Below are 24,598 nucleotides of genomic sequence, written 5' to 3' on the forward strand. Positions count from 1 at the left end.
TTCTATCTAGGGGCCACATTTCTGTATTTTCTTTATAACTGTCTTGTGATTTCTATTGATTTAAGATATATATACTTTATATAGAACGTGGAACGGAGTTGCCCACCATGAGCAGCTTTATAGGACTTTGGTGAGCCCGCATTTGGAGTATTGCATGAAGTTCTGGTTGCCCCATTGCAGGAAGGATATGGAGGCTTTGGAAAAGGTGCAGAGGTTTATCAGAATAATGCTTGGATTTGGGGCATTAGCTACAGGGAGAGGTTGGACACATTTGGATTGTTTTCTCTGGAACTCTGGAGGTTGAGGGGAAACCTGATATAAAATGATGAGAGGCATAAATAGGGTAGACAATCAGAACCTTTTCCTCAGGATGGAAAAATCGAATACTAGAGGGCATAGCTTTAAAGTGAAATGGGAAAAGTTTAAGGGAGAGGGTTTTTTTCACACAGAGGGTGGTGGGTGCCTGGAATGCGCTGCCAGGGGTGGGGGTGGTGGTGGAGGCAGATACAAGAGTGACATTTAAGAGACTTTTGGATAATCACATGGATTTGTTGGGGAACGGAGGGATATGGGGTAATGTGAAAGTATACAAGAAATGATATTGACAATATGTTTGGCACAGGCATTATGGGGCGAAGCGCCCCTTCTGGTACTGTTTCATGTTCTATGTTCTATGATGCCAAATTAAACTCATTCCATCTCGCTGCACATCAAGCAGTACAGTGCAAGAACAGGCCCTTCTGCCCACAATGCCTGTGCCAAATATGATGCAAAGTTAATGTCTGAATGTGACCCAAATCCCTCCATTCCCTGTGTATCCATGTGTCTCTCAAAGAGCCCTCTCATCTGCCTCCGCCACCACCCCAGGCAGTGCATTGCAGGCACCCACAACTCTCTGTGTACAAAAACCTGCCCCTCACATCTTTAAACTTTGCTCCTCTGACCTTAGAACTGTGCCCTCTAGTCTTTGACATCTCTACCCTGGGAAGACAAGGTTCTGACGGTCTAGATCACCATGATCCAAATCCCTCCATTCTCTGTATGTTGATGTGAGTGTCGAAATGCCTTTTCAATGTCATGATCGCATCTGCCTCCCCCATTTCCTCACTGGCAGCATGTCCCAGTCACATTATCTATCGTGCATTATCGTGCACCTGTTTAGTCGGCTTTAGTGGTCCAGCAAGTCCCTGCTTCATGGGGAGTCTGTTCACAAGTTCATAAGTGATAGGAGTAGAATTAGGCCATTTGGCCCATCAACGCTACTCCACCATTCAGCCATGGCTGATCTATCCTTCCATCTCAACCCCAGTCTCCTGCTTTCTCCCCATTACTCCTAACACCTGTGCTAATCAAGAATCTATCATCTCCGCTTTAAAAAATATCCATTGACTTGGCCTCCACAGCCTTCCGTGGCAATGACTTCCACATTTTCACCACCCTCTGACTAAAACAATTCCTCGTCATCTCCTTCCTACGTCCTTTTATTCTGAGGCTATGGCCTCTGGTCTTAGACTCTCCCACTAGTGGAAACATCCTCTCCACATTCACTCGATCCAAGCCTTTCACTATTCTGTAAGTTTCAATGTCCCCCCTTATTCTTCTAAACTGCAGCGAGTACAGGCCCAGTGCCCTCAAATGCTCATTATATGCTAACACAATCATTCCTGGAATAATTCTCACAAACCTCCACTGGATCCTATTCAGAGCCAGCACATCCTTCTTCAGATAAGGGGCCCTAAACTGCTCACAATGCTCCAAATGCTGCCCGACCAGTGCCTTATTGAGCCTCAGCATTACATCCCTGCTTTTATATTCTAGTCCTCCCAAAATAAATGCTAACTTTGCATTCGCCTTCCTTACTATCAATTCAACTTGCAAAGTAAGTTTTTAGGAATCCTGCACCAGCACTCCCAAGTCCTTTTACACCTCCGATTTCTAAATCCTCTCCCGATTTGGAAAACATATTGTTTAGGTGATGGTAGCCTTTCATGACAAGGATGTACATTTCAAACGAGTATCATGCAGATATTTGCCAGCCGACTTGGTACAAGCAGAGCCATGAGCTGATCTGAGGGACTAACTAACGACTAACTAACTATTGACTAACTATTAACTAACTACTGACTAACTACTAACTAACTACTGACTAACTACTAACTAACTACTGACTAACTACTAGCTAACTACTGACTAACTACTAACTAACTACTGACTAACTACTAACTAACTACTAACTAACTACTAACTAACTACTGACTAACTACTAACTAACTACTAACTAACGGAGTACTCACCCTGCGTCCAGAGAAGATGAGGCACAGTTGATGCATGGAGCCGCCGTTTTTCACATTAGCCAGCTCTTTCTTGAGGGTCTTTGGGGAGGGTGGGGCCCAGTTCCCTTTTCCTTTCTGACCATCGCACCCCACACAGTTGAGCGCGTTGTCGGATTTAAAGCACTGGGACTTGGGCTCCTGCTTCAGGCTGCCCTCACTATGTGTTCGCCGGCGCAGGGAGTTCTGGATGGAGAGGGTGCAGTGCTTCTCGCAGTCCGACGTCTCGATCATACTGCGGCGCTTAGCTCCGCAAGCGTCCAGGCAGCAGTCGTCACTCTCCTCCTCATCATCATCATCATCATCTTCATCATCATCATCATCATCATCATCGTCTTCATCATCTTCATCATCTTCATCGCCATCGATGGCTAGAGTGGGCAGATCTTCACTACTTTGGGCAAACGTGGTGTCCAGCCTGACCTCGGGTATGTTGAACGGCAGCCGCTGGGGAGCCTGTGACTCACCGATGTCTCGCTTGTCCACAAGCTCTTTTGCTTCCTCTGGGCTTTCATTTTCCCCTTCGGCAGCCACTTCTTTCTCTGGGAGCTTCTGGCCACCGACCTCTCCTTCATCAGTCGGCTGGAGATCGTTGGTGGGAACTTTCTCCTCGGGCAGCAGCTCAGGTTGCTCGTCTGATTTTGGGTCGAGCATCTGTTGTGGAGAAAAGGAAATAGTGAAATATATTAAACGAGTTGATCATCGGCTAATGTAAAACGGAAAGGACAGGTTCGGACTAAAACGGCATGTTATGCCTTATTTATTTACCATTAACATTTGCCAATTAGCTGTTAGAACAAACAGTCATAAAGTCTTTGCACAATCAGATGACATGGAACAGTACAGATCGACACAAAGTGCTGGAGTAACTCATCGGATCAGGGATGTGTTACTCCAATGTGTAACGTCTCCGATCCTTTTTCTCCAGAGATACTGACCGACCCGTTGAGTTACTCCAGCACTTAGTGTCTTTCTTTCAACCAGCATCTGCAGTTCTTTGTTTCTACATAGAACAGTACAGCATAGGAACAGGCCCTTCGGCCCACAATGTTTGTGCTGAACATAATGCTAAAACCAACTCTTATCTGCCTATATATAATCCGTATCCCTCCATTTCCTGCATATGCATGTGCCTATCCAAAATGCCACTGTTGTATCTGTTTCCACCACCACCCCTGGCAATGCATTGCAGGCACTTACCATCCCATGTGGAAAAAACACGCCACACATCTCCTTTAATCTTTCCCACTCACCCTAAAGCTATGCCCTACAGTTTTAGTTTCAGTTTTAGAGATACAGTGCGGGAACAGGCCCTTCGGCCCACCGAGTCTGCGCTGATCAGTGATCCCCACACATTAACACTATCCTGCACACACTTGGAACAATTTACACATACACCAAGCCAATTCACCTACAAACCTGTACGTCTTTGGAGTGTGGGAGGAAGCGGAAGATCTCGGAGAAAACCCATGCTGTCACGAGGAGAACGCACAAACTCCGTACAGACAGCACCCGTGGTCGGGATCGAACCCGGGTCTCCGGCGCTGCAAGCGCTGTAAGGCAGCAACTCAACCGCTGTGCCACCGTGCCACCCATACTAGTATTAGATATTTCAGTTCTGTGAAAAAGATTCTGAATGTCCACCCTATCTATGCTTTCCTACTTTTATAATCTTCAAAAATTAATCCTTAATGTGTGTTGTTCGGCTGATCGATGCATCTCTAGTCAGCTATTTTACCAACTCACGTTTCTTTCATATTGAATAATTTACAATTTGTTAAACTAAAATGATGTCATTTGTCCCTAAACAGTTACTGGAAAAAAAACCCAAATGTAATGAACTGTTTCAGTGATACCAGCACAAATAAGCACGAATTTCAAAAATTTAAAATTGTTTACCAACACAAAAATGAGTAAAGTCATTGACCCTATAAAATGAGAACGGTAACATTAGGCTGCAGGAAAACTGATGTGGTTAGATCAGAACCTCACTTTGCCCGAACGTTACTCCCACCAAAGTCAACAAAGGAGAAATCGGATAGTTTGTTAAATTGTGAAGAAGTGAACTTCTGTCGCTTCCCCATGCAAAGGGTGAAGTTCAGAATGCAGCAGATGGAATTCTATGGGAACTCAGTCCCTGTGAAAAGAAATAGCCTTCACATCCCTGCATCAACTCTGCAGGATAGATACTCGATATCACACCTTCCCCAGCCATCAATGGGCCATTATGGACTCCATCCTACCAGAGGTCATCTGTTGCCAGCCTTTTCTCACCTCCAGTTTTCCCCCCCCCCCCCCCCCCCCCCACACATCTACTTTCAGTCTGAAGAAAGATTCTGACCCAAATCATCACCCAGAAGCATGGAAAATAGGCCATTTGGCCCTCTGAGCCAGCATCACCATTCAACACGAGGTGAAGAGAGCTGACCATGGCTAATCATCTAAAATCAGTACCCTGTTCCTGATTTTTCCCCATATCCCTGGATTCCTTTAGCCCTAAGAGCTAAATCTAACTCTTGAATACATCCAGCGAATTGGCCTCCACTGCCTTCTGTGGCAGAGAATTCCACTGATTCACAACTCTCTGGGTGAAGAAGTTTTTTCCTCAATTCTCTATCACCCATTCTCCTCTTCTCTTTCTCCAGAGATGCTGCCTGACCTGCAGAGTTACTCCAGCACTTTGTGTCCATATCCTTGGTATAAACAAGCATCCGCAGTTCCTTCCTACATATCAGGCCTGCAAGAGCTTGCTGACAATGCGGCAGGAAAATAGAAGATGCTGGAGTAACTCAGCGGGTCTGGCAGCATCGCTGGAGAACATGGATAGGAGACGGTTCGGGTCGGGACCCTTCTTCAGACCTGAAAGGTTACCTATCCGTGTTCTGCAGAGATGCTGCCTGAATCGTGGAGTTACTCCAGCACTTTGCACCTTTTTTTTGTCTGCCAGCATCTGCAGTTCCTTGTGTTTACAATGCAGACAATACATTGCGATACTGGTACCCTCTGAAACGCTTAAAGAAGCACTCAGTCGATGGCCCTCTCACAGGTATTGTTTGAGCACTCACATTTTATGGCACTTTGCTCTCTCTCATCACTCATTATATGTTGGTTGCTACAACTATTAAAATAATGAATCAGAGAGTGCCACAGAACACTTTCAAACTTCCCTCTGTTATTTATGCCTCCAGGAAATTCTGGCTTCATGTCCTGAACTTCGTGAAAATTAAAATGCCTGAGATACGCAGCAGATCATTACATCTAAATATTGAAAACATCTCTTTTAAAGATCAATTTGTATGATTTTAACTCGCATCTCCATCCCGAAGCCAGCGTTATTGGTTTACTGAGAGACCAGAGACATCAGTGAGGCAGTTTTATTGTGTGGAACTGGAATTATTGATTAGGAATTATTGCAGGTGTATGTAAAATGATTTTCCAAACATAGATTCAAATTATAGATCGACTTAGCTTGCTTTCAGTGGAACAGCTGCATACAGTTTGATGTGACTGCAAAGTTATATTAAAGAGTCTGCAGTGAAACCTGTTTTGATGTTTCAACTACTTGAAGGGCAAGGCACAGGAGACTGCGGGTACTGGAAGCTGCAGCAAAAGAAAGAAGAGGTGCTGGAGGAACTCAGCAGATCAGGTAGCGTCTGTGGAGAGAAATTGATGCCGTTTTGGGTCGAGATCCTTTTTCCAGACTAGTCCAGACCTGATCGGTATTGGTTTGGTTTCTTAATGTCACGTGCACCGAGATACATTGACAAACTCCCCTCCCCCATTGGGCAAAAAGTATAGAAGTGTGAAAACCCACACCTCCAGATTCAGGGACAGTTTCTTCCCAGCAGTTATCAAGCAACTGAACCATCCAACCACAACCAGAGAGCAATCATGAACTACTATCTACCTCATTGGAGACCCTTGGACTATCTTTGATTGGATTTTACTGGCTTTATCTTGCATTAAACATTATTCATGTTATTCCTTTTATCGTGTATCTGTACACTGTGGATGGCTTGATTGTAATCGTGTCTTGTTTTTCCGCTGACTGGTTAGCCCACCACAAAAGCTTTTCACTGTACCTCGGTACACATGATAATAAAACTAAACTCAATTCAACTTTACACTGCATGCTATCCAGGGAAATAATAACACAAATTATGACATCCGGTAATGCAAAAGAGAAAATAAACAGAGTGCGGAATATAGCGTTATAGCTGCAAAGAAAGTGCAGATCTAAAAAAGTGCAAGGGTTGCAATGAGGTAGATTAGAAGATCGGGGTTTCACCCCGAGCACTAAAGAAGTCCGTATAAGAGTCTTGGCCCAATGTTATTCGGCTATCTCCTTCCCATATTCCGTTTCTTCATTGTTCAACGTCTGGCCCACTTTGGTTGTATTATCTGCGAACCTGAAGCAGGAATTGGTCTCGCAGTCCTCAGTGTACAGGGAGTGGGGTAAGGGGTTGAGGATGCATCCTTGCGGGGCACCAGTGTTAAGCGTTATTGTGGAGGATGCTTTGTCAACTAGCCTCACTGATTGTGGTCTGTGGGTCAGAATGTCAATGATCCAGGGGCAGAGTCAGGGGTCCAGGAATTTAGAGATGAGTGTGGTTAGAACTATGGTTTGGTTTACGGATACAGAGTAGAAGCTGGACCTTCGACCCACTGAGTCCACACCGACCATTGATCACCCATTCATACTAGTTCTATGTTATCCCACTTTCTCATGCAAACTGCACACACTTGTGGCAATTGACAGGTACCAATGTTTACAGTGGAATTATATTCAATAAATAGGAGTCTGATGTAGGAGTCCTTCTTATTTCGATATTTCAGCAATGAATGAAGGGCCAGGGAGATGGCATTTGCACTTCACGATGGTGGGTATCAGAGCCACTGGATGGTACCTTGCTGCTGGAGCCACTGGTTGATACATTAAGGTCGCTACCTTGCTTTTCGTTGGCACTGGGATGATAGTGGTCTTGTTAAAGCAGGTAGGGATCTCAGAATGGAGCAGTGCCCGTTTCCACTCTGCATCTCCAAAATGTGAAGTCTGAAATCTAAAATGCGATGGTTCCACGAGTGGGAGAGTCTAGGACTAGAGGTCATGGCCTCAGAATTAAAAGATGTTCTTTTAGGAAGGAGATGAGGAGGAATTTATTTAGTCAGAGGGTGGTGAACCTGTGGAATTATTTGCCACACAAGTCTGTGGAGGCAAAGTCAGCGGATATTTTTAAGGCATAGATAAATAGTTTCTCAACTATTGTGGGTGTCAGATGGGGTTAGGTGGAAGAGATAGATCAGACATGATTGAATGGCGGATGAGATGGGCCGAATGGCAGAAATCTTCGCCTATCACTTAAGCGAGAGGTTAAAGATGTCCATGTATATTCCTGACAGCTGGTCCGCACAGGATCAGAGGATACGGGATGGGACTCCATCCAGACCAGTCGTCACTCGTGTGTTCACCCTCAGGAAGGCCGATCTTTCCACTGCACGATCCTGTGTGGGCACTTGGGCGACCACGGTGGCACAGCGGTAGAGTTGCTGCCTTACAGCGCTCGCAGCACCGGAGACCCGGGTTCGATCCCTACTACGGGTGCTGTCTGTACGGAGTCCCTACGTTCTCCCCATGACTGCATAGGTTTTCTCCGAGATTTTCGGTTTCCTCCCAAGCTCCAATGACTTACAGGTATGTAGGTTCTTTGGCTTGGTGTATGTGCAAATTGTCCGTAGTGCGTGCCGGATAGTGTTGGTGTGCGGGCATCGCTGGTCGGTGCGGACTCAGTGGGCCGAAGGGCCTGTTTCTGCGCTGTATCTTTAAATGAAAAAACTTAGATGCTACCTGACCTGTTGAGTCCCTCCAACAGGTAGAGAAATAGACAACAGTCTTGCCTAGAATAAAGACACTGGAGTACTCAACGGATCAGGCAGTATCTCCGGAAAACGTCGATAGGAGATGTTTCAGGTGGGGAACATTTATCGGTCTGAAGAAGGGTCCCAACCTCGAAATGTCAACTATCCATGTACTCCAGAGTTGTGCCTGACTCACTGAGTTACTCCAGCACTTTGTATCTTTTTTTGTAAACCAGCCTCTGCCGTTCCTTGCTTATACATTCCTGCCAAGATATTGTTGGTGAGTTGTATGAACACAGCTGCATTTCGTACACTGCCTACAAAATTTATTCGGCTGAATTCAAAACATATATTTCATGCTGTGTGACTCTTGGAACTCAACGGGTCAGGCAGCATCCCTGAAGAACATGGACAGATTACGTTTCAGACTGAGGAGAAGGGATTGTCGATGCAAACTGAGGGAAGAATAAAATTAAGATTAGTATGAGATTTTGTTCAGAATAGACTGGATGAACTAAAGGACCTATTTCCAGACTTTGTCTCAATGAGCTATTAACTTTCTGTGATATACTCATAGTGGATGGGTGAGTGGGGATCGTACTCAATATATCATGTTTGGTCAGTCTAAAACATGTTCTGTTAAAAAAAAAATGTTATTAGTGAAGCAACCCAGAGCATGATACCCATCTAACAGTGGAGTATATGAAGAAATGGGTTGCTCCATGCTTTGCTCGTCTCCAGAAGGCACCTTCCACATCACTAATCCTGTTTAAAACAATAACCTTTTTTATTTAAGAAGGAACTGCAGATGCTGGAAAATCGACGGTAGACAAAAATGCTGGGGAAACTCAGCGGGTGAGGCAGCATCTATGGAGCGAAGGAAATAGGCAACGTTTCGTCCCGAAACGTTGCCTATTTCCTTCGCTCCATAGATGCTGCCTCATCCGCTGAGTTCTCCAGCATTTTTTATCAACCTTTTTTTATTACTTTTCAGATTTGTATTACTTCTATTATTGTATTATTGCCACCTTTGTTATTTCCCCGAATTCATTTGAGGTAACTAATGTCAAAGACAATTTCATTTCTGCCCTCTAAAGGGAGAGGGAGATTGCATATTTGAACTTGGGATTTTAATAGATAGGAAATTGAGTATAAAAATAACAGATATAGGTAAAAAGCAATTGAAATATCAGCTGCTGCCTTGGGAATACTAATTCATGAAGGACCTTAGAGCTAAGGATAGAATAGAGCAGAAATAATTAGAGTAAGTCATTATAATTATGAAGGAAGTTTACAGCTGTTTCTCGGGAGAGGTGAGGGGACCCAATACGGGATTCCAAAATTTCGTGCCAACTTTAGTACAGACCATTGTGGGATATATAATTGAAGATAGACGCAAAAAGCTGGAGGAAGTCAGCGGGACAGGCAGGATCTCTGGAGAGAAGGAATGGGTGACGTTTCGGGTCGAGATCCTTCTTCAGAGAACCAGTTGATTATAGAAAAGGATACAGAGGGGAGAAAAGGAGAGAGGCATTCGAATTATGGGATTCGAATGCCACATTCTCAGTGTAGTACAGTACAACACGGGTAGAATGGAGATAAGGAAGAATGGAGATGAAGAGGCTGATGAATCTGTGCAGCTCATCGCCACGGATGGCTATGGAGGCCAAGTCATTGAGTATTTTTAAAGTGGAGTTTGATAGGCTCCTGATTATTGAAGGCGTCAAAGATTACGGAGAGAAGTCAGAAGTCAGCAGATTGGGGTTGAGAGGGAAAAATAGATCAGCCATGATTGAATGATTGAGTAGGCTCGATGGGCCGAATGGCCCAATTCTGTTCCTATCTCTTATGGACACAAAGGTCTCCTTTGGTTCAGTACAGATGACCTTTAATCGGACTTAACTGGACTTAATCCTGCACTAAACATTATTCCCTTTATCCTGTTTCTGTACACTGGGGACGACTTGGTTGTAATCATGTATAGACTTTCCGCTGACTGGTTAGCACGCAACAAAAAGCTTTTCACTGTAACTGGGTACACGTGACACTAAACTAAACTAAACTAGTTTTAACATTACGAGAGAAGAAGAAGCATCACTGGCCCAGATAGATTAATTGGCCTGAAGAGCCTAATACAGATTCACTTCTCTTGTGTGGTCTCTCTCTTCTTGTGTATCCTGCCTTACCCGCTGAGAGTTTCCAACGTTTTACTTTATTTCAGTTTCACATCATCTGCAACATTTTGGTTTTGTTCCATCAGAAACCCATTCATCGCACTGCTCTTTATATCATCGGGACACGACACAGATTCGCTGGCCCAGAGAGTACCATGCACCTCCACTGACCAAATAGAACGGTTCTTTCTCAGACTTTACATTTAATTTTTAATGCATTTGCCAATCATAATGGTGGTTCGCTGCAATCTAATTAATTTGCAAAAAGAACAAAATACTCAACGGATCATGACCAGTTTACAGAGAAAGAGAATAATGGTTCAACCATTTAATTCTTTCATTTCCTCTTTACATAAAAACAAGCCCTAGCATTATCGAGTACATTAGAACAAGTCAGAGAGAATAATACTCAGTTGACCATGCATTTAATATTCACATCATGTCGGGTATTGGATTTGTTGCAAAATAAATGAACAAAGCCCTCTTTTGATCTAATTTTCATCAGAGGGTATTCAATGTCATATTTTCAGATTGGAGGCCAATAGTCTGGAGAAGAGTCTCGACCCGAAACATCACCCATTCCTGCTCTCCATTGATGCTGCCTGTCCCGCTGAGTTACTCCAGCTTTTTGTGTCTATCTCCAATAATCTAACACATCTGCAGAGTGGTAGCCAAACTAAAGAAACTAAAGGGCCTGTCCCACTAGGCGATTTTTTTAGGCGACTGCCCGTGACTGTCATAGTCGTAGCAGGTTGCCAAAAAAACGGCGACTGGACTAATGGGCCTGTCCCACTTAGGCGATTTTTTAGGTGACTGCCAGCAACTACGACAATGGAATTCACCAAAGTCAGCAACTGCTACAACCTACGTCACTTGGCGACAACCTACGTCAGGAGGAGACAAGCTACGACAAGCCCACAGTCGCTGAAAAGTTTTGAACATTTCAAAATCCAGTGGCGACCAGAAAAACACTACGACTCTTTGGGCGACTGAGGAGACTCCTCACGACCATACAGGCGACACCCCAGCGACACTAGTCGCCAGCAGTCGTCCAAACAATCGCCTAAGTGGGACAGGCCCTTAAGAATGCACTTATTGAACTTAACATTCTTGAACATGGCCTTTGTAAAAGAGACATGGATTGAAATGCACCAACACAGACTGCTATTTAACATGGGTGTGTCCAACCAGGGAGGCTCCCTGATATTGGGCGTGAGGATCACGGTGATATTTGGACCGAGGATGCCGAGGCATTTCACAAAGAGCGACCAAGATTCTTCCCAGTGTCCAAGCCATAACACACTCTGCATCAAACCACCATGACTCTGTTTTGGAGGAATTTCTTCAGCCAGAGGGTGGTAAATCTGTAGAATTGCCACAGACGGCTGAGGGGGGCGTCATTGGGTATTGTTAAAGCAGAGGTTGGTTCTTGATTAGTAAGGGTGTCAAGGACAACGGGGAGAAGGCAGGAGAATGAGTTTGAGAGGGAAAAATGATCGGATGGCAGAGTGGACTCGATGAATTAGGCCGAATGACCTAATTCTGATCTTATGTCTTATCCGCTGAGAGTTTTCACCAGTTTTAACTTTATTTCAGGTTTACATCATCTGCAGCATTTTGCTTTTGTTCCACCAGAAATGCATTCATCTCACTGCTCTTGACAGCATCAGGACACGGAACATGTCACACATACATCGCGGATCTTCAAAGCAACTCGGCTTGTGAATAATGCTAAAAAACACCTTGCTTTACAAGGAACTATATTCAAACCATTATTACAGTAACTTTGTCGGTGTCAAAACGTGGCAATACTTGTGTACTGCCTGGGTAAGGCCTGCTACATAATTTTAGTGTGTGTGTGTGTGTGCGCGCATGAGTGTGTGTGTACACATGAGTGTGTGTACGCGTGAGTGCGTGTATGTGTACATGAGTGAGAGTGTGTATGTGAGTGACTGTGTACGTGAGTGAGTGTGTGCGTGCGCGTGAGTGTGTGTGTGCGCATGAGTGAGTTTGTGAGTGCGTGCGCGTGTGTGTGTGTGTGCGTGTGCGCGCGTGTGTGTGTGAGTGAGTGAGTGTGTGTGCGTGCGCGTGAGTGTGTGTGCAAGTGAGTGAGTTTGTGAGTGCGTGCAAGTGAGTGAGTGAGTGAGTGAGTGAGTACGTATGTGTGACTGCATCTCTTTGATTGTTCTCCATTGCTTTGTGGAGACTGGAGCACCGGGCCTAATGAGTCAGGATCTAAGGGCACAAATCCAATTTCCATATTAAAAATAATGAAGGTACCAGTAATCTATAAATTGCCTTCATCACTGAATTTCTTCGCAGGGGTCAAGTCATGTCGTAACCCGAAAAGCTATTAGGTGTGACATGGTCTGTAGAGTTTCATATCCAAAGCATCACCACTTGGTGCACTTAACTAATAGATGTGAGAATAGAGATCGGATACCAAGCACAGATTTTGATACTTACAGCTGGTTGAACAATTATGCCTAAAAATCTTTTTCACATTACTTAACAAGCTAGAGAGGCAACCCAAATGCAATTAGAGTCATTTGCAGATTTGATTTTATAAAAGGCTATGGAAATGTAAGAAGGATAACAAAGAATCAAGATCAAGGTACAAGGGCAACGCAGGAAATTGTAAAAAGAATATAAAAGCAGAAGAGTATTGGGGCAGGGCTGGGCCACTCAGCCCTTCAAATATGCCCTGTCATTCTAGAGCACCATGGCAGATCTATCCCAGGCCTTCTTTCAGAAATACATCAACTTCCTCTTCAAATTCCTCCCAATGATCTATGCTCCTCACTCTCCGGGATGAGGGATGCCAGAGATTAACCACACTCTATGAGAAGAAGCGACACTTGGGTGGCACAGTGGCGCAGCTGGTAGAGCCGCTGCCTCACAGCACCAGAGACCTGGGTTCAATCCCAGCCTCGGGTGCTGTCTGTGTGGAGTTTAGATTTTAGAGATACAGCATATCATCGGCCAACTGAGCCCACAGTGACCATCGATCACCCTCCGTACACTGGCACTGTCCTGCACACTAGGGAAAATGTATACGTTTTTACTGAAGCCAATTAACCTACAAACCTGTATAAGAAAGAACTGCAGATGTTTAAATCGAAGATAGACACAAAATGCTGGAGTAACTCAGCGGGTGAGAAGTAATAGGCGACGTTTCGGGTCGAGACCCTTCTTCAGATGGCAGTGGTTGGGGCGGGACATAGATAGAATGTAGGCGGAGACAGAAAGACTAGTGGGAGAACTGGGAAGAGAAAGGGGATGGAGAGAAAAGTCAAGGGAAGTTAGAGGAGACAATGTTCATACCACTTGGGCGTAAACTACCCAAGCGACATATGAGGTGCTGTTTCCCCCAATTTGCGCTGGGCCTCACTCTAACAATGGAGGAGGCCCAGAACAGAAAGGTCAGATTGGGAATGGGAGGGGGAGTTGAAGTGCTGAGCCACCAGGAGATCAGGTAGGTTAAGACAGACTGAGCGGAGGTGTTCAGTGAAACGATCGCCGAGCCTGCGCTATAAACCTGTACGTCTTTGGAGTGTGGTAGGAAATCGGAGCACCCGGACAAAACCCACGCAGTCATGGGGAGAACGTACAAACTCCATACAGATAGCACCCGTAGTCAGGATCGAACCTGGGTCTCTGCCGCTGTAAGGCAGCAACTCTACCATTGCGCCACCTATTCTGCAGTGTTGTAAAGTGGGATGAAATAATGTCGGAGCAGTCCAAGACGTGAATGCTGGTGACTATCTTTCAGCATGGAATCTCAGCAGAGGTCAACTCAGAATTCAGATCTAAGGCCCTGGTTTTTCCTTCATCGATTTTTAACTTTCTAAATTAACACAAAATGAAAACTCGCCCTTTGTCCCGTGTAGCCATATCGCATGCAATCAGTCTGAAAGTGAAATACATCGAAGTGTTTCCCAAATATTAAAGAACGTAACTCCTTGCCACTCTACCGTTTTGTAGCAGATGAAGAGAAGTCATGAACAAACCAGGATGGAGCTGATCTTGATCTGGCTATTGCTCCACTACAGGTATCAGCGCCAATTCCCAACTTTACAAAACTGTTGGCAATAGTCTCTTGTCGAGTGTAACGGGGCTCCGTTAAGGAGCAGAACCAGCTTTGGAGAGTTGTGCGCCGGGGTATTTTTAATTTTCCAAATTTGAATCTAAATATAGCCTGGCTGAAAATACGCCAGGTTTAATCCCAATGCACAAATGCCCTAGATTTGCAGGGTTAATCAAATGTTAAACTTTGCCTGAAACCACTAACTAACCCAGCATCACAAGCTAATCTAGACGATTTAAATACCGACTGTAAATGCTATTTTTAAATGTACTCTCAAAGTGGACCAACTGCATCTATATGAACAGAGGAGCGTGGAGCAAACTTACATAGAAATATATCAGCTCCAATTAACCACTCTTAATTTTATAGCACTAAAATAATATATATTAATGTTATCAATATTATAGGAGTCCTATTTCAAATATGTCTCTTGCTAAGTTAACACAACATAATGTGGCCTGTATCATCAGAAAACTATTAATAACATATTTCATCATCCTGATTTGGAAGCATATTTTTCCTTGTCACTTGAGGTAAAGCTGTGACCTATTTAAGATTTAAAGGCATTTTTAACTAACCAGTAATGAAAATCAGCCAGAAACTTACAAAACTTAGAGGGAGCAGCTTAAAACTCCTCAAGTCAATTTCTTGGTGATCATTTTTTTTCCAAATGTCAACTCCGTACTTAAAAAATCTGAAAATCATAAAGGTCTTGATAACTATGCAAGCATGATTTAAAAGTTCAGAATAGCCAATTGGTGTATAATATCCTAACCACATATTTCAACTCTTAAAAATTTAGAAGTGAGCTGATTTTTGGTTCCATTAAAAAAATGTAAAAAAAAAATGAAATAGCACAATAACAGGAAAATATATTAGGTCCCAATAAGTATGTGGTCCTGTCAAACATCACCGGCAACCTTAGTCCAGCACTGACCTTGGGTTGCTGTGGGTTGCTGAGTTTAAGGGTCACCAATGTGGTTAAGTTAGTAGCTTAATTGGCTGCTGTAACTTATCCTGAGTGTACAAGTGGGTGGCAGGGGAGTAGATGGACATATGAAAGACAAATAGGACAGCTAGAAATAGTCGGGGGAATTGGAATGCCCTGAAAGCTGGCATAGACTCGATGGGCCAAATAGCTCCTTCCATATCATAGAATCATAGATTCATACAACCATACAGCACAGAAACAGGCCCTTCGGCCCATCATGTCCATGCCAACCAAGATGGCCCATCTAAGCTACTCCCATTTACCAACATTTGGCCCATGTCCTTCTCAGCATTTCTTATTCATGTACCTACCCAAGTGCATTTAAATGCTGTTATAGTATCTGCTTGAACTACCTCCTCTGGTAGATTGTAGTAAACTCTGGTACTCTGGTGGTTCCCCAGTCTGGTAGTACACCCACCGCCCTCCCAGTGAAAAAAATGTCATAAGAGTACAGGACAATGTACGAAAAATTCCAAGATCTACAAAAGAGTACTTTTCTAGATTAAAAAGTAGACATAAAGTGCTGGAGTAACTAGTGGGTCAGATAGCATCTTGGAGAAAAAGGATGGGTGACGTTTACTTGGATATTTAAATATCATTAATGAATTCTATATATTTTTTGATTCTATATCTATATATATCTATCTATATATATATATATATCTATATATATCTATATATATATATATACACACACACCCTTGATTTGCTGATAAACAAATATATAAATATATATATTTTATGAATGAATTTTAGTACACACACAACACACACATATATATATATAGACACACATACACATATACACATATATATATACACACACATATATATATATATATATATATATATATATATATATATATATACACACACATATATATATACACATATGTATATATATATATATATATATATATATATATATATATATATATATATATATATATAAAAATGTATCCATGATCTATAAGATCATAATGCTGCATGACATGTCTATTGATAGTGTCCATTCCTTCTCAGTGAAGTGGTTCTATTTCCCCTTCACAAGTTCATCAGAAAGAGTGTGAAATTCTATGTTCAGGTTTTTGTTCATGAGCCTTTTAACAGAGAAAAAGCTGAATCTTTAAAGCGGCCAGCTAGACAGATTACTGATACAAATTAATGTTCCATGTTGCAGTGTGAGTTTTAGCATTGGTCATATTTTTGTGTGTATGTTTGAATTGGCTATTATTTCTCTGAAAACTTAAGGTCAAATTACTCGGTTGATAACATGAAGAGATGCACAGCTTGCACAGAATCGGGTTACAGGATTCAAAGTGATTGTTGTGAAATGGCTCCAGCATTAAATGGTTCCATACTCTCAGCAGATGCTGTTGAAGTTTTACAACATAGGCATCTATGTTCCACTTACAGACTTTCAATATCGGAGATGTAAAGAACTTAACTGCAATCAAAAAATCAATTAAAGTAATTAGCTGAAACACAAGCACAAACACATACGCACATGGCTGCTCACAAAATTTCTTGCAGAGTAATTCTACTTAATGCAGTTCTGCCACCTTGTTTTACTCATACGTAATCAGTAACGTACAAACTTGACTTTTTTTTTACCACGATTGCAAATGTCCTTATGCACTTTTAGTGAACTGGTCTGCGCACATTTTTGTGGATGAAATGATCGGGTGGAGAACCAGGGACACAGTCTCTGAATAAAGGGGCAGGAGTCGGAAGGCAATGCATCTTTGCAATTCTCCATCCCACCGGGGAGACTCCATTTAATGAACTGGGTTCATTTAAGGGCTATGGAGACTGGCTCTAAAGGCACAATCAGCCTAGACCTTCACGAATGGAAGCTCAGGCATGAAGGACAAAAAGGCCGACACCTGCCCCGAACTCTATTGATCCCACCCGATATCTCATCTTGTGTTTATAGTGCGTGTTGTTATGTGTGTGTTGTTAATATTGTCCTAGTGTTGTGATATACGTGCTGCAATCAATTGAGTAGCTTGGGCTTCCTCACAAGGCCCACAAGGGCTGTGAATGAAGAGCCTCACACTCTCGCTGATCAGACCAATCTTTTAGCCCTGGATGAATGAGACCATCATTATTTCAATGACACAGCTGCTGGCATGGGAGTCGACTGCATCATCTCCTGTACAGTTCTGACAAAACAAAACGTAGATTGGCAAAAAAAAAATTATATGAGTGTGAGGTAATAACATCACTAGATAAAAAACTACCAAAGTGATGAATGAGCAACCTGCTTTTAATTGTCAGTATACGTTCTACAGAGGGGCTAAACCAATCTGAAATTAAAAGAGCTGAATTAATGTTTCTTTTCATTTTGCATCTTCCAATATATTTAATCAGCAGGGTAACTTTACGAGAAGCATTTATCCTTTCAAGTTACGGTTGTCAAAATGGGGATGTCCCCCAGCAGTGAGCCGACAGAATCACCATCAAAAGTTTGAATGGGAGAAGAGATGCCTTTAATTTTCCCGCTGGAAGTTCTGTGCTTTGGGTGGAATCAAGGTTCTGCATTACTGGGCTGGGCAGCCTTTAAACCCAAGGACTTAATCCTGAAAACACTAAAGAAATGACAACTGAATGTGCTCTCGCTACAACCCGACTGGTAAACAGGAAATTAGAGTATATTGTAAAACAAGATGGACTGACCGAAGCAAGTACAAACTCTGACAGTCAATATATTTTGTAATAATTAGCATTTTTCATTTAGATTTATAGGCAAGCTGAAAACCTGTAAGTGGAAAGAGATAACAGACGGAAGATATGCGGTCACTAAAAGCTCGGAGTAAATTCAAATTTCCTCACAGATTGCATTAAGTTCTCGGCAATAATCCACTGGCCAGCACCAGGAAACAATTAGCAAATAGTTCATAAATAATAGATTGCAAGCATAACTCCACATTTTGAAAGTAATGGATGTATAGTGGAACGCACCTTAGCAAGCCAGTGTCAGGGAGAGCAGGGCTGTGTCAGCTGTTCTTCAAATTAAAACACACCAGAACAAGACTGTGGTTCTTCACAAGGTGCCCAGGATTGCACTGAACCCTCTCCCATTGTGAAAAACTAACAGCCCACTGCTCTCACATATGCATGTGGACAGATGTAACGAGGGCAGAAGGGAGGAGATAAACAGCAGCATACCTCCACACATCCAGCAATCAGCACCAAGTGAATGCTTCTGGAGTCTGTCAGACCTGTGATTGTTTATCAATGCGCATTCCATAAGGCAACATCTCTTTCAAAGCATATTTTGCATTTCTTTATGTGCCGCATATGCCTAATTTTAGGCCTGCATGGAATCAGTTCCCAAAAGGAATTGCTTGCTGACAAAGACATATGGAGTCAAATACAAATATTGAAGCAATGTATATTCAACTTTTTCCCAACTAGACGGCGCATATTACCAGACCATTCTATTGACTAAATAATATAAATCATGAGGGCACAACAATGGATCTCTTGACTCCTAAAATATGTTCTAGGTGCAAATATTTACATCATGTCTCTGACATCGTTTAGTTCAACATTAACCCATTTATTACAACCAGATTGTGCTTTAATCCAGAAATTCTGGACGGACTTCTCTTATACATTTGTCTACTGGTGTCTCGGAGTGAGTTCAAGATGAGATTAATGTCACAGAAGCAGCACCATCAGTCATAGAAATACACACGGTGATTACAATGGTTTCCTACACCTGTACTAGAGATATCACCGCTAGTACTCCCCACACCTCTCCTCACTTCAGTGCAGCCAGAAAAATGCTTCACCCTCAAGCAGTGCACCTTTTCACATTGATTTGCTCACAGGACTAGCATGTCACTGCCCATTCTGTTGTTTGTCGCTAATTGTCCCCAAAATGCAGAGAAAGCTGGAAGTCAAATGCAGTGTTTAAACTGTAGATGCTGGAATCCTGGGCTAAGCACAAAGCACTGCTGGAACTCAGCAGGTCGGGCAGAATCTGTAGAGGGGAATGGAAAGATGGCGTTTCAGGTGGGGGAGTGTTCTTCAGGCCATCCCTTTCCCTCCGCAGATGCTGACTGACCCGCTGAGTTCCTCCAGCAGTTTGATTTTTATCACAGTGAAAGGCCTGGAGTGGCACACGACACAAGATTTGTGAGTCTGAAGAGGGTCCCGACCCGAAAAGTCACCCATCCATGTTCTCCAGAGGTAACGACTTACTCCAGAAGTTGAGGTCATTTTGTGCAAACCTGCATCTGCAGCCTCTTGTTTCTGCATTATGGACTTATTCCATGAAGAACATAGAGTCATCGCGTCCCTACAACACAGAAACAGGTTGTGTGGCTCAACTGGTCCTTGCCGACCAAGATGCCCCATCTCAGCTAGTCCCATTTGCCCGCGTCCCTCTAAACCATGTAGTGTCCAAAAGTCAACATCAGTGAACTCGGTGAGTTTTTGCAACAATTTGTAGTTTAAATATTCATTGGTCTTATTTTGAGAGCAGGTTAATTACTTAAGTTTAAATTCTTCAGCCCCCACGGAAGGACCATTGGCCCTGCGTTCTGATAGCTGATCCAGTAACCTCACTTCTACACCAAAGCCCTCATTCCCCAAGTCTCCTCTCGTGTTCTGTGTGGTGTCACAATTCAGTCGGCATCTCTGCAGAGGCATGCATCATGGAAACAGGTGCTTCAGCCCAACTTGCCCACACCGACCAACACGGCCCCATCTACACTAGTCTACACAGCCTGCGGTTGGCCCATATCCCTCTAAACCTTTCCTATCCATGCATTAAGCCTTCCCCATCCATTCTAAGAAGTCAAATGAAATAGTAAACTCCATCCTTTCCTTCTATGTGATAGTTGCTCAACATTAGCATCACCACTTCAAGGATGCAAGTCATCTTTCCCGATTTTTCTTCCTGTCAACTAAACATGAATTATATAATGAACTGGGTTCATCATTATTTTTTCCTTATGGTGACAATAGTTGCAGATGCATGGTTGTCCTTTCCCTCAAGATTCTGTATCTGAGCTCAGGTTTCTGGCCCAGTTTCTGCCCCAGGCAGGCGTTAGATAATAAGACATAGCAGCATAATCGGGCCATTCGGCCCATTGAGTCTGCTCCACCATTCGATCACGACAGGTCTATTTTTCCCTCTAATCACGTTCTCTTTGTCTTCTCCCCATAACTTTTGACGCCCTCACAAAGCATGGGCCTATCAATCCCTGCTTTAAAAACACCCAATCACGGCCTCCATAGCCATTTGTGGCAATGGATTCCACAGATTCACCACCCTCTGGCTAAAGAAATTCCTCCTCATTTTCTATTGCTCTGAGCCCTCTGGTCCCAGACTCACCCACTGCTGGAAACATCCTTTCTACACCCACTCTATCTAGCCCTTTCGATATTCAATAGGTTTCAATGAGACCCAAATGGCCCTGTTTCCTCGCTGTATCCTAAACTAAACTAAACTGCATCTGCAGGTCCTTATTTCTCTGACATAAATAATTAGACCTTTAACAAGCAACAATTATGCTCACTGCCTGATTGTTACCAGTCTAGAATTGTCTCTCTGATATGCCTGAGTTATATTTGCTTGTTATATTTGTTGTAGTCATAATGAGATACATAGAAACATAGAAATTAGGTGCAGGAGTGGGCCATTCAGCCCTTCGAGCCTGCCATTCAATATGATCATGGCTGATCATCCAACTCAGTATCCCGTACCTGCCTTCTCTCCATACCCCCTGATCCCCTTAGCCACAAGGGCCACATCTAACTCCCTCTTAAATATAGCCAATGAACTGGCCTCAACTACCCTCTGTGGCAGAGAGTTCCAGAGATTCACCACTTTCTGTGTGAAAAAAGTTCTTCTCATCTCGGTTTTAAAGGATTTCCCCCTTATCCTTAAGCTGTGACCCCTTGTCCTGGAACACCCTCCTCTTTGGCCCAACTTCTCCGTGTCAACTAAGGTGCCCATCTAAGCTAGTCCCATTTACCCATGTTTGCCCATATCCCCCTAAACTGTTCCTCTCCATGGTACTAAGGGTCCATAGTTACGTGTACTACTTAACTTTGCACAAGCAAATGTACTCTGAAGATTTAAAGCCTTTTAATGAATTATAATTAAGAAATAATCAAATTAACTGCCAGCAAATTATATTCACAAATCTTTATTGTGTGATTTTGAAAAGTAATTTTCAATTTCATCAGTGATAGGAGCAGAATTAGGCCATTCTGCCCATCAAGTCCGTTCCTTCATTCAATCATGGCTGATCTACCTCTCCCTCCAAACCTCATTCTCCTGCCTTTTCCCCATAACCCCTGACACCCGTACTAATCAAGAATCTATCTTCTCTGCCTTAAAAATATCCTCTACTTTTTCTGTGGCAATGGTTTCCACAGATTCACCACCCTCTGACTAAAGACATTTCAATCTCATGTTCTTGAGTATTAAAGTATTGAAATATTCACTGCCATTTTCACCACAATATGCATTTGACTTATTTCCGCCAGTCGTCTTTCCTTTCAAGTGAAGTGTGGGGAAGATTCTCCAACATAACCAACGCAGTGGGGCTTCAAAATGTTGACATTTCGGAGGTTTTCATCTTACGACAGCTTAATACCTCAGGGACTCACTCAGCTATCATCGTGCATAAATGGGCACGAACATCTTCCTGGAACTGCAACAGCACGGAACCAAGGAGCACACCGAGGGATATCATTTTCCACTTTCCGACGCAGCCCTTATACAAACACAAACAAGCATCCACTTTAAATGAAGTCAGGCAGGTCAACGAGTGAGATGCTGACTTTTGACATTTCACTGCAAACCTCTCTTTGATTCTCCACGCTCTCTTCGCAATGACTTCAGTGGAGCATTAACTGGAACTAAATGCAGAGTCTCGCATACAATGGAATCGGGACACATAGCCGGGGGTTGAGGAGCAAGAGTCAAGAGTGTTTTATTGTCGCACGTCCCAAAACAGAACAAGGAATTTCCTGCTTGACTAAAGGGACAATGAGTTTGCGGGATCGAACCATAAAATCACTGCAGCGTGGAAGGGAAGCATTCAGCCCATTACAACGTCTGCAGCAGCCTCCATTCAGGAGAAAACCTGCGCATTCCTACACTCTGTGATTATGAACCACAGATGCTGGTTTATACCAGAGATATGATGTATTGAAGAGAAGAGTTAGATAGAGCGCTTAGGGCTAACGGAATCAAGGGATATGGGGAGAAAGCAGGAACAGGGTACTGATTCTGGATGATCAGCCATGATCATATTGAGTGGCGATGCTGGTTCGAAGGGCCAAATGGCCTACTCCTGCACCTTGTTTCTATGTTTCTATATACACAAAATACTGAAGTAGCTCAGCAGGTTAGGCAGCATCCCTGGAGAAGTTTGAAGAAGGGACCCAACCCAAAACATCACCCATCCATGTTCTTCCGGGAAGCTGCCTGAGTTACTCCAGCACATTATGTCTGCCTTTGTTCCTACACTGTTGGCTACTCAAAACATTCACAGTGCTTGGCCCCAACGTTGATACTGAAAGTATATAAAGCTTATTGCACGAATTGAAACATAAAACAATTAGCATTGAGGAAATAAATTGCAGCTGCTAAGAAAGCAGAAATGCTTATCAAAATAGACACAAAATGCTGGAGTAATTCAGCAGGATAGGCAGCATCTCTGAAGAGCAGGAGTTACTCCAGCATTTTGTGTCTATCTTCGGTTTAAATCAGCATCTGCAGTTCCTTCATACACATGCTTAGCAAAATGCTGGGAATCATTAATAGTAACGAACAGTGAAAATAACATCCTAAAATATGAACTCTGTTCCGCCCTCCAAGGATGCTGAACATTTCCTGCATGTTCCGCTAGTAATTGATTCGAATGAATACTTTAATTACACTGCAAAATGATCGAGATCAGTACAGAGCATTACACGGACCTGAATAATGTTGTCCACTACTGTAATTTAAACAAAACATATACATATATATCCTATTACAATTCGTGGCAATGCAATGTGAATAATTTCTGCAGCATGTCACAATGTCTGTAACTTTACTCACAGTTCGATCTTGCTTCATGTTATGCAGTTAAATCAGGGGATTCATGCAGGCTGGCTGTGCTGAGGTTCCCCACCTTGCTCGTATCACCAAGGCTTCAAATTTGAGCAAACATTCCCCCCCCCCCACCCACCCCCTTCCCCCGAATAGCGTAAGAGGTTCTCACGCTAGGGAATTACAACTGCAATTAAACTGCATTGAAAACAGACTTGTGACTGTGGCGTACTGTTGCAAGACTCCTATGTTAGGCAGCTTGTGCTTTGTTTGAAGAGAGGGCTAGGTCGGGAGGCGCAGCTTTCGTGCCGCGCTCCTATCAATGTCGTTTGCAGTTTGCTATGAATCAGTGAGTTCACCCCATTAGAAGGCTTCAAGTCTGCTGTCGGAATAATCAAGAGATGGGTGAGATGCTGCCGTGGGTCTTGCGTCGGTCTACAAGATATTGTAAAATAAAACTAATGAGCACCTCCAGTGAAATGTTTCCGCCGTTTATAATAGAGTTCATGATGACATAACTGTGCATGTTATCTGTAACTGTTCTCAATCAGCAAAACCAAGTGGCTGTCTTTGATGTTAGGGTTTGTTTAACTGCGAGAAAGGATGCGCTGCAAACAAATCTTTTGAAGTACACGTCTTTGACTTGTAGAAATAACGTTTAAAGAAATATGTTTTTAATTATATAGAATGAATATCACAAATTATAAGGTACCTCCAATAACATTGCATTTATTGTTTCAATGATCAATACTATATTATTGATCCGCAGTCTAAACTGATTTGCAGCACAGGTATCTGTGGTAACTTCAAAGTAAATTTATTTCTAAGAAAGCTATTTTCTTTAACATTTACACTGTTAACTGGTCTCTGTTAACCGAATGCCCTTTCGAGAAGAACATCACTGCTGATATTTGACGACCTCTGTGAAGGAATGAGGAAATGGAGGAAATAGATGATCAATTTTATATGATTGGTGTATCTTTAGAGATGCAGAGTGAAAACAGGCCCTTCGGCCCATCGAGTCAGTGCTGCCCGGCGATCACCCCTTCCACTAGCACTATTCTACACATTAGGGACAATTTACAGCAAATGGAC

The 24,598-nt window shown here is 43.0% G+C and overlaps 1 protein-coding gene across 8 annotated transcripts in view; it reads right to left on the bottom strand.

The window, feature by feature from the left end:
• rgs3a (regulator of G protein signaling 3a) overlaps positions 1 to 24,598 on the bottom strand; it is a 191,626-nt gene that overhangs the window by 37,086 nt on the left and 129,942 nt on the right. For 6 of the 8 annotated variants that reach the window (XM_055659929.1, XM_055659931.1, XM_055659928.1 and 3 more), the window contains one exon: positions 2,295 to 2,984. In XM_055659929.1, the coding sequence (XP_055515904.1) occupies positions 2,295 to 2,984 (690 nt within the window). Of the gene's footprint in view, positions 1 to 2,294; positions 2,985 to 18,402; positions 18,632 to 23,512; positions 23,611 to 24,598 lie in introns of those variants that run through there. The other 2 variants (XM_055659933.1, XM_055659934.1) reach the window with 2 other exon arrangements.

Source organism: Leucoraja erinacea, chromosome 31 (genome assembly GCF_028641065.1).
Source record: "Leucoraja erinacea ecotype New England chromosome 31, Leri_hhj_1, whole genome shotgun sequence".
Classification (NCBI taxonomy): domain Eukaryota; kingdom Metazoa; phylum Chordata; class Chondrichthyes; order Rajiformes; family Rajidae; genus Leucoraja; species Leucoraja erinaceus.